The following is a 12,081-nucleotide window of genomic DNA, read 5'->3' on the forward strand; positions in this document are numbered from 1 at the left end:
TAAGGCGCTTTTGAATAAAATTGGTTATATGGGAAAGTCTGTTCCTGTGGTTGTATATGGCGATAACCTAAGCGCTCAACAATTGGCGAAAAACCCTGTTTATCATTCCAGATCGAAACATATCGATATCCGATATCATTTTGTGCGAGATGTAGTTGAAAACAACGAGGTGGAATTGAAATATATTTCTACTGACAACATGGTGGCTGATATATTAACGAAATGTTTAATGAAGAATAAACAATTTAAATTTGTGAATATGTTAGGACTATGTTAATTAATTAATTTTTTATTGTAAGGGCATAAATTTGGTTTGTGGAAGGGTGTTGAAAGTATTACACGATGGCAACCCTAATTTATGTTTCTCTTTTACTCTATTTTGTATGAACTAACCCTTATAATTGTTTTTGTGTTTCCACTGAATTTATCATTCCTTTTTTAGTTTTGTAGTTAAGTTCTTAATAAACCACTGAATAAGAAAGACGTTTTGGTGTCCGCGTTTTATTTTGTTAAGTTACCAAACTAAGGAAAGTAACTAATAACAATAAAAATTATAATGATGTTAATAAATCAATTCAAAACAAAAATGGTGTGCTGAATTGTTTATTTTATTTTTTCAGCAGATTCTGTGTTGACGGTTCTTACTTAGGTTTAACTGGACAATTATGCTTAGTTAAACCCAGATTATAAACTAAATTAACAACGGAAAAACAACAATTTTAGTTTAAGCTAGGTTTAATTTACTATAAATTCTTCTTTTTATTAAGTTAAAATTTACAAACAACGTGCTTTTTTTTTATAAAATTTAAAGTAGGTATTGAGATGTTTATATGAAACATGTATATGTGATTTTACTAAAATCACATATTGACAGTTCGTAATCCATTAGTGAAAACACAATCATTGGTTAAATACCGGATAAATTTGTTTCATGTTTAACTTAACAGCGAGTTAAGATATGTTTAGCTAGTAAAACAACCAGCTCTTAACGGGTCCCTCTGATTTTATTAATTTTAGATCACAAGATAATTATGTTAAAAATGCGTTTCGAAAAATCTGGTTTAATAATGTTTGTTGAAACCACGATAGGACATAGAAGGAAAGTACATATGAATAAATAGAAATTAAATGAAACCAATTCGTAAATTTTATGCAAAAATAAATATAAAATACTGAACTCGTAATTTATACTCGTATTAACCAAAATTTAATTCAATTTATTTATATTCATGCTTCAAGTTTGTTAAGTAATCTAAAAACTAACATCTCAATTTGAACGTGGAATACTACTAAATGCCAATTTTTAACAAAATATGAAACAAACAGATGTAAAAATTGGTTTCTAAATGGTTAGTTCAATAAAGTAAAAAACAAATAAACTGTATATATCCTCAAGCATACATACATAATTATTATAACAACATATTACACAAAATAAAGATCACTAGGTTTAATAACTATTCCCCCTGGGATTGTGGCTTAAATCAAACAATTCATAGAGGAAGACGTGGGCGTATCGTATATTTTTCTGTCCCTTCTTTACAAAATCATATTTTTGGTACTATAGTCCAAAAAATAATTCTCCGGTTTAAACTAAGTGTTTTTTTTTTTTAAAAAAAAGAGACCGGTTTCAGTTTCGTCATTCTAAAAAACTAGTTTCTGTTTTGTATTCTACATAGCATTACCGCCATGGATATTTGGCTTTGGTGTCGATTCGGCTGGTTGGCCTGGCTTCACGTACGATTTCTTACGCTTCGGTTTATTGTAATGAATCCATTTTTCATCGCAACCAAAGATATTTAAAAAAAGCTTCCTCTGTAAAATTGCGTTTTTGGCGCTTATGTCTTCGTCTCGATATATAAAGTACCCTCGTCCTGAAATTGGTTTATCGTAGGCACCCATGCTTATTACATTTTAGAACTTCCACTTTTCGTTTTAAATATAATTGTTATTTGAATCCACAATCCCATTACATAAACTTAACATATTTTGACCATCAACTACATTATTTTAAGTATAATATGTGACTTAATTGTTAAAATCTAAATTTTTGGTGTGTGTCTTAAGTTTTGTTTAGATAGTTGATTGTTTAGTTTAGACAACTTAAAAGTTCTTCTAAAATCACTGGCACTGATTAAAATGATTGCATTTTTCCTTACCATACAATGAATGGCAAAATTTTTTTGTTATACTCCAATCTTCTTTCAAAGACAAATTAAACATGGAGTAATCGGCATCACCGGTAACCTCTTTGACTATATTTAAGAACTTTGGCATACAATTCATTAAAGCCTCTCCAGATAATGAAGAATACGTTTCCAAAAGTATCAAACCTTTGCATCTAAAATTGAAATTAAAAAATAATTAATTGTATGTATATATTGTTAGATGAATCGCAAAAAGGCTTTATAGTATTTTTAATGTAAATCAATTTAACCATATCGTTAGCCTATTGAGCAAACCTGATACGTCCTCTTTTTTCAAATTTTAAAATGTATCAAATCAAATTGAGCAGTATTAATTATTTGTTTATTTATTTAATTTTAACCCATGTTAGTTCTGCCATGATTTTAACCAAACAAATATTTGGATGATTTTAATATTTTTAGAAAGTTCTCCTACTACTGATATTAATTTCGTTGATCCATAATCTCATGATTGCAAGTTTCTTGATAATAGAAGCTACGAATTAGATTTGTGCATATTTGAACTAAAATTGTATCTTTAGTAATAAAGTTAAAAGTTCGTACATTTCAACAAAAGCTTTAAAACAATTAGAAATACAGCAGGAAGGTTTTCTTTGGCGTGTAAATACACCAAACAATTGTCTGTTGTTTTTTTTAATTGTTTGTTTGGAATTTCAACTGAATCATACAGAGCAGCACAACTCTATTTTAAATCGATTGATCCAAAAGAATTAAAAAATTGTATAAGAAAATGACCTACTCTATTAATAACAAAATAAGTAATATAAAATGTGCAAAGTCCCAAATTTTTCAAACCTGTGGAAGGAAAAACTTCGTTAATCGTTTTTAATGGCCGGTTTTTGTAAAATACAAAATAATTTTCATTCGTAGATAAATAAAAGTGAGAATTTTTGGTTGTGTTTTACAAAAACTGGCCCTAAGATTTTGAACGTTATTTGTAGATTACTAAGCTAACGATATTTCGATTTACATAGTCCAACATAAAAATCCACGCGATTTTGCATTTCAAATAACTCTTGGAAATTTATTATATATTATTTGTTTACCTGGGGTGAGTTGGTTCTTTATATATATCCAACTGGAAATATTGATTATTTACTAAAAAGCATCTACGTTTCTTATAAATTGTAAAATGGGCATCATCACGCTGAGCCAAAAGATTTATGTAGTCACGTTGTGTTAATTGAGTCTTTACTTCAATACGAGACTGACCGTGTACATTGGGACGGCGAATAGTGTGTATATAGCTGTAATGACTTTTTTGGCCACGTTTGCGAAGACGAGCTTGGACTTTAGGTCCAGATGATTGCAAATAATGATGTTCAACCTCGAAATCTTGGAAAGGTGGAAATTCCGAGTCCGGAGGCAATGAAGCAACTATAGATGAAGATAATAAGTTCATTAATTGAGTACATATGTATTTAATAAAAAATAAAAATTATACCCAGGAATTTAAGTTTTCTCGACGTTGCTAACAAACGATCACCAATGTCAATACCTAACTTTTGACAAACAGACTCAATCATTCGATTCATTTTTGTTTCGAAATTTGTAGAATTATCAATAACATCAAAGTATGGGTGACCCACCCAAGCAGCAGCAGACTTGTAGTCAAGTTCACGAGCCAAACCAACACCTTCTGACCGACAAGCATGTTCCTAAAATTAAAATAATCATTAAAATATTATCAAAATATCAAATTTGAATTTCAAAACTTTAAGCGAAAATAAATACAAATGTACATATTTAGCAATAATTGCCGAAATTCTAATTACTATAAGAAATATTTTTCATTATTACCTCAAAATATTTTTTTAATCTCTTAAAAATAAAAAAAGTTAACAAAATCTTTTAATCAGTATTTTAAATATAAGGACGAAACGAAAAATGTTGATCAAAAAAATTAATTTTTGAACATTTACATTAATTTCGAACATAGGTTCAAAGTTAATATTTTTAAGAGATGCGTGAAAAATACCTAAAGTAAAACTATATTAAACTTATATTTAAAATAATGAATACTAGATTTTAAGGTGCTTTTTCTAGAAATCCGTTTTTCATCAAAACAGGACATAATATTAAAAGGATACCACAAAATAAGTAATATACCTTTTTCTAAATATGAATCATTGCATTCCTACCAAATTTTTTTTTTTTTTAATGTATTTAGTACATTTTTGTTATGTTATACTTGTTATTATAATACTTGTAACTTTATAATTGTATTTCAATCACATATATTTTCTTTTACTTCTATTACAAATATCAAATTGAAAACTATACTTTTTCAAAAAAACCTTTATTCTTAAATAAATATCTGCGTACTCTGAATATAATAGGTTATGGGCGATAGCAAGCGCGATTCATCTCATGGAATCTTACAATTCCGTGGAGATAACTTTGAAAACTGGAGTTTTCGTGTACAGATGTACTTAGATTCTTTAAATCTGTTGGATGCTATCAACGATGTTCCGCCAGCTGAGCCTTCCTCAGGCGAATCTTTTATTGTAAAATATAAGAAAGCTAAAGCAGCTTTGGTCAGTTTAATTGCTGATGAATATTTAGAAACTGTGCGAGATAAAAATACAGCAAAGGAGATTTGGTCTGCTAAGCAAGAAACATTTGCAAAGAAGTAGATTACCAGTCAGACCTTGTTGAGGAAACATTTGGCTTTATTAAGAATGAAGTCAGATGATGATCTCCGTAAACATCTTTTAATGTTTGACGACATTATCAGAAAATTAAAAACTCATAGTGCTCAATTATCTGAAAATGATATTGTGCCCAATTTTTTGTCACACTACCAGATAGCTTTGACCCGGTAGTGACTGCGTTGGAAAATATGAAGGAATCCGATTTAACTATTGAAATAGTGAAACAGAGGTTGCTTGCTGAAGATGCAAAGAGGCAAGATCGTTTTGATTCCGAACTTACGAAGGCAGCAGCGTTTAGTGGTGAAAAGAAGAATAAGAAATTTGATGGTACATGTTTCCGTTGTAAGAAAAGGGGACATAAACAAAAGGATTGTCGTGTTCGTATAGGGACAAATAACATAAAAGCTAGTACAGCGTCCACATCAAAATCAATTTGTTTTATGACTGGAGCTTTAAGCTAAATTCCATCAAATTCTGAAAATATTTTGAAATTCAAAATAGACTCTGGTCCAACGGATCACATGTGCAAATTTAAATGGGGTTTTGATCATTTGGAAAAACTTGAAAATCCTATATGTATAAATGTCGCCAAAACCCAAGAAAATATGGTAGCTCATCATAGCGGTGTTATTACTGGATACTCCAGTGATGTATTTGTTAATATAAAAGAAGTTGTATATGTTCAAGGACGGGATAATCTATTGTCTGTTCCAAAACTAACTGCGAATGGGTTAAGTGTCGAATTTTTTGAAAAAGTAGCTGTCATCAAGAAAGATAATAATGTCATTATGAAAGCCTATAAGAATGGTAATTTATACGAAATAAAAATCAGAATTTCAAACAACAGAGAAGCAAATGCAACTACTACGGAATCCAATATATTGCGGCATTCAAGAATGGGTCATGTAAATGATACATGTTTACAAGAACTAGTACGTAACAAAATGGTTGATGGTATATATAGTTTCTCTCCTGTTGGGTTGTGTGATACATGTATTAAATGTAAGCAATGCCGTAATTCATTTAATGGAAGTCGTCCAAAATCCAATCGTGTTTTGGAAATAATTCATACTGATGTATGTGGACCTTTTGAACACCAAACTTGGGATAGTTACAGATACTTTGTTAGTTTTATTGATGACTTCAGTCATTTCACTTACATGTATCAGATGAAAAAGAAATCAGAGGTATTTGAACATTTTGTTGAATATGAAACAATGGTAAAAGCACTGCACAACGTACCTATATCAATGGTAACTGTAGACCAAGGTCGAGAGTACTATCCAATAAGGCAAACGAATATTTTAAAAGAAAGGGTATACAAATTCAAACTTCTGTAGCATTTCAAACTGTTATAGATTATAGAATCTACAAAAGAAAATGATGTTCTAATTGTATTCCAAAGAAACGAGCAAGAGGGGGAATATATTGATGATTCCAGTGACGTTTCTGGAGAAGATAATGAAGAAGAACATATTTGTGATAATTCGAAAGATAATGGTAGTGAAGTCTCTATGTTAGAAGATGAAGAACATATTAAAACAAATTCGAATTTGTTAACTGATGATAATTCTGATTCTTGTGAGAACGAATATCTAGAAGAAGCTAATCTTTTAAAGATATTGGAAATAGACCTGATAAATCTAAGTGGTTGGAAGCTATTAAAGATGAACTAGAATCAATGAAGAAAAATTATGTGTGGAAATTAGTATCACGACCAGAACATAAAAAGATTCTTAAATCTAGGTGGGGTTTTCGCATTAAAGAAGATTCAGATGGAAATCCAGTTCGATATAAAGCGCGGCTAGTAGCAAAAGGATTTCTTCAAAAGGCAGGCGTAGATTATGAAGAAACTTATTCGCCGGTAGCAAAACTTTCTACTATTCGTATAGTATTAGCAGTAAGTGTTAAAAGGAGTTTACATTTACAGGAGGAGTTTACTTTTATGTATGGAGTTTTGAGAGAAAATATTTTTACGGAAATTCCTGACGGACTTGAAGTTTCTCCAGATCTAGTATGTAAACTTAAGAAATCAATTTATGGACTGAAACAAAGTCCCCGATGTTGGTATGAAAAATTTGATAATTTTCTGATCCAGTTAGGATTTATTCGTTACAAATATGATGCATGCCTATTAGAGTGTCCCAAATTTTTTTTTTTGGAATTTCAGCTCCAATCATGTGAAATTTCGTAATAATATCTCCAATAGTTCTCGAGATACCGAATTATTTTTTTTAAAAAAAGCTGTTATTGCATGCGCAATAACATGCTTGTGAAGCAAATTTTTCCTAACTTTTTTTTTGTTTTTTGTACCGGAATTGCTTAGGGGCAAAAACGGGCAGCTGAATTTTTAATAAATCGTTAGCTGTGACTTCAGGCTTTAATTCGTTGGTCGTTGGAGATCAATAGGTACAATCCATAGAAGTTGGAGAAAATAAATATTTTTGGACAATTTATAGTAGTAAACATTTTTTTTTTTAATTTTTAAAATTTTTTTTTATTTACATATACAGTGATTCACAAAACTCTTGGTACCCACCAACTTTAAATAGTTTTTGTATGAATTTGTTCATATATTAGACGAAACCATTTAGGTAATCTTTGTTAATTATTTCTTTGTATGTCCTTTATTAGATTATATACTCAAAAGATAATTTTTTTTTCAAAAACTTACGAAATAAGCAACAAAAATTTAAAGATACTCCAAATGATCGCCGCAAAACTCATGGTATCTTTTACTAATATATACATCTCTGCCAAAAATACACATCTGATTCGTTCGGAATTGAACCGTTATACTACGCTTACATCATGATACATTGAGGCGAAGTCTTTTATTAAGTTAAAAAGTTAATTAACAGTGTTTGTGAGAAAAATCTTTAAAAAATATACTAAAGCTAACATGCCTAGAAAAGAACTAACTATTGAACAACGTGAGATAATAATAAATTGCCACAAACAGGGTAACTCTTATAATGATATTGCAAAAATAATTGGAAGATCTAAATCAACTATTCAGAAAGTAATAAACCGATTCAAAAACGAGAAGAGAGTTGAGAATAAGCCCAGAAGTGGACGCCCTGCAAAACTAACTGAAAAAGAAAAACGGGCAGTTACTTCAATTATTAAGAAAAATCCATTTGAAAGGGCAACTAAAATAGCGTTGGATATTGAAAAGTCGTTTAACAAAAAAGTTTCTGCCGAAACAGTTCGCAAGGCTATTAAAAGTGCTGGATATCAATCACGAGTAGCTCGTAAAAAACCCCTTGTAAACGAAAAAAACGTTTACATTTTGCAAAAATGTATGTAAATAAAGAAATAGATTTTTGGGACAGCGTTATATTTTCAGATGAGTCAAAATACAATATATTCGGCTCTGATGGAAAGCCACGTGTATGGAGAAAATTAGGGGATGAACTCAATCCGAAGAATACATGCAAAACTGTGAAACATGGAGGCGGAAGCGTGATGGTATGGGTTGTATGTCATCTGCAGGTGTAGGCAACTTAGTTATAATCGATGAAATTATGACTAAAGAAGTTTATTTGGATATACTGAAAAATAATTTACACCAAAGTGCAGAAAAACTGGGACTGCTTGACCTATTTTACTTTCATTTATAACATCCAATTCTATAAAAAAAATCAGTATAGTGTCATTACAAGAATATTTTAACAGCATGAAGCGATAAAAGGTAGCATATATAATACGGTCATTTCAAACGCATTCACTTAGGTCACCTTTGAATGTCTCTGGACAAAAAAGTAATAAAGATTTAAGCCTAATATTTTTGGTACATGATAATTATATTGTTTATTGTAAACTGTATTATAAACATAAAAAAATTAATTAATGCCGCCCTTGAACCAGTGTGCGACTGCTCAGTGAAAACTAACAAAATAAACAAAACAAGTCTTGCAAAAATAAAAATATACCAAACGCACTCAAATACATACAAATTATGCATGAGTGTGTTTGATTCGTAATTCTCATTTCATCTCATTCGACATTGTAGAACAGAGAAGCCCATTTCATAGCACATGCATTAAACACATTCAAGACAGCAGGCTACCAACTTCAATCTGTCAAAAATAAAATACACACATTTATATGAAGACGATTATTTTGACGACTGCATAGCTACACGGCCACACGACTACTGATGCCGATGTAGCCGAATTAGGATAATTTCATTTTCCACTTGCAGATTTTCCTTTATAATAATTAAAATACAAAAAGTATAATCTTTTTCGAAATGCGATTTCCTGCCATTATTTTTATTTAAATATAAAGTCACTTGTAGAACTTAAAAAAAATATTTTTTAACTAAACGCTATGCAACCTCTTTCAAATGCGATAACATTCATAAAAAGGCGTATTTGCACAAAATTCGAGTATATTTAACCAATTTTTTGTTTTCTTCACTCAGTATGCAAAGATTTTTTTGACACCATTCATATTGAAAAAACATATATGTATTTTTTTTGTTGGTGTTGTAACGCGTTTGTCAATTTTAAATATTTTGGTGGAGTCAGATAGTCGTAAGAGGTCCAATAACGGAATGTGTGAAAAAAACAAAAATGTAATGAATTTATTCTTGGAATTCTTAAATGAAAATAAAATTTTGAAAATTTGTTTACAGTGCAAAGATATTTTTGACAAACTGTATATAATTAATTATAACCATATATATATTTTTACTCATAATAATTGTTTAAATCGTAATTACTTTGGAATTTTGAGCGGTTATTTTTTATTAAAGTGGCACCACTGAATTATAAATCAGCTGTTTACTTTGTAGCTGTCGTCTTTAAAATAATTCAGTAGCTGCCACAGGACTACAACTGATTCCAGCAGAATTTGTGTTTGTGTAGTCGTGTAGCCTGTTGTCTTGAATGTGTTTAATGCAACAATTGTGCAAGCTAACCACACACATATTCTTATTCAGCCTTATCATGTAAGGCGTAGTCGTTTTACGACAACGACAGTTTCGTACTAGATTAAAGAAATTATTCAACTGATTTAGTAGTCACTAGGGTATTCAATTAATCGGGTTTATGGTTTAATCGGTTAATCGAGCAAATAATTAATTTAGATTTATTCGGTTAATTTAAAATTATTCGATTAACCGAATAATTTCTATTTTAAATTGAAAATACAACAACAAATTTTGTGTACAAAAACATAAAAAACAGCAAATACTTACTGCAACAACGTCATAACTCAAAATCCGTGTTTTTTGAACTGAGTAATACAAAATATGCGCTGTTCTATAATCTTTCATATAGTTTTATCAGTTTTCAAAGAAGTCAATTATTTTTTGTGTGAGTGTTTTTTTTTGTTGTAAACATCAAAATTAAAATTCATGCTTTCTCGTATATTTGATAAGTAAAAATTTGGGTTAAATACAGATTAGAAAGGTATTAACATCTACTATTTATATTTCTGAAATCGCATGATATGTTGAAAATTTATTTAAGAAATAGTAAAATGTCATAAAATATTCAAAGACGTTTTTCTCGAAACGACTTTTTTTGAATTATGACGTTGTTGCAGCAAATTAGCGATGTGTGAGTTTTTTTAGGGTTTTAGTGAGATCTTCTGAAATAATCTTTTATAAAAAGAATATAATTTAAACGATTTTTTTTCTTTAGATTTAATAAAACTTTTCTTGGAAAAAAAAACTCTCAAAAGCATGATAAAGAATATTCCTTTTTGGATTGTTTTAGATTTTTGATTAATTTAACAGCTTCGTTTATTTATGATAAAAGACTCATTTCAAAAAAAGTTTCGTCTATACATGTAAATATAAACACAGTTTCAAATACATGTAAATTAAATATGTCAGTTGTTATACAACTCACTAATAATGTTTATAGGATGTTCAAAAAATAACTAATTTTAATTTGAAATTTGTATTTGAATTGAAACGGATAAATAGATACAAAAGCATTTTTTAAGTGCAAAAAAAAGGATTTTCGGTTAATCGGTTAATCGACACAAATTAATCGGTTTATTTGTTATTTGAAAATCGGCAATTTCTAATTATTCGAACAGTTAACCGTCTAAAATTAATCAGTTAACCGATTAACGGTTAATCGATTGAATACCCTAGTAGTCACTGATACAGCGACGAATGAACAGCTGAGCGGATGTATTACTATTTTTTATTTTATTTTAAATTTTTGTTCATGATCACTGAAAGAAATATTTGGATTTTTTTAATATATTTCGAACTTTAAAAAATCATTGATGTTTTGTCTATTTTTTTACCTCAATTTACTTCTGTGAACAATTTTTTTCAGATTTGAAATGATTTTAATCAAAACAACTTAATAAAATAAGCAAAAAAAAATATTTTTCATATTTTAAATATTTACAAATTTGTGGAAAATGATTAATATCGGACTCTCCATTAATGACCTATGATAATATGTCGCCGACAATTTGATTAAGATTGTTATTATTAACAAATAAAGCCTTAAAAATATTGGCATTTTTTATTTAGTTCACTAAACTTTTCTTTCAGTGGATCTCTCTTTCACTCACCAACACAACTACAGTTTTAGCTTTGGACATCTCTGTTGTAGAATGTTGTTGTTGTGTGTTTGTGCTCATATGAGAACTCATTATAAACAACTCTCTAGTTGGGTGTTTATATTTCATATGGGCACTGCTACACGTTCAATATATATTGACCGCGATCCAGTATCGCGATATTTATTGAACGTGTAGCATGCAGTATGGATGGATCGCGATCCAAATCGCAGAATAAGCTAATTTTGCGTGATCCATTACAATGGATCGCGATCCAAATATCACAATATATATTGAACGAGTAGCAGTACCCTATAAACACACAACTAAACTTGTGTTTCCTTTTTATGTTATTATATACATACATATGTACATGATTTCATGAATCACTAACAAAATACATGGTCTATTTTGTTTTTGCTTATATCTCAGTCATTTGTGGACCGATTTTCTCGATTTCAAATTGCAACGGATCCGGAAGAATTCTGGAGATATTGATGTATCAATCATGTTTGTAAGTTATTTAGGGGATTTGGAAAGTTGATTTCAACATACAGACGGACAGACGGACATGGCTATATCGACTCCGCTATCTATAACGATCCAGAATATATATACTTTATGGGGTCGCAAATGAAAAATGTAGAAACTACAAACGGAATGACAAACTTATATATACCCTT

General features: G+C 29.7%; 1 protein-coding gene across 3 annotated transcripts in view; it reads right to left on the reverse strand.

Annotated features, from left to right (window-relative positions):
• Ttd14 (TRPL translocation defect 14) overlaps nt 1–12,081 on the reverse strand; it is a 67,541-nt gene that overhangs the window by 8,405 nt on the left and 47,055 nt on the right. For all 3 annotated transcript variants that reach the window (XR_010576571.1, XM_065511463.1, XM_065511462.1), the window contains 3 exons: nt 3,652–3,865; nt 3,254–3,584; nt 2,160–2,341 (listed from right to left, as the gene is read on the reverse strand). Coding sequence is in view for 2 of the 3 variants with exons in the window: in XM_065511463.1 (XP_065367535.1) it covers nt 2,160–2,341; nt 3,254–3,584; nt 3,652–3,865 (727 nt within the window). In the remaining variant the exon portion in view is untranslated. The remainder of the gene's footprint in view (nt 1–2,159; nt 2,342–3,253; nt 3,585–3,651; nt 3,866–12,081) is intronic.

This window comes from Calliphora vicina, chromosome 5, assembly GCF_958450345.1.
Source record: "Calliphora vicina chromosome 5, idCalVici1.1, whole genome shotgun sequence".
Lineage (NCBI taxonomy): Eukaryota > Metazoa > Arthropoda > Insecta > Diptera > Calliphoridae > Calliphora > Calliphora vicina.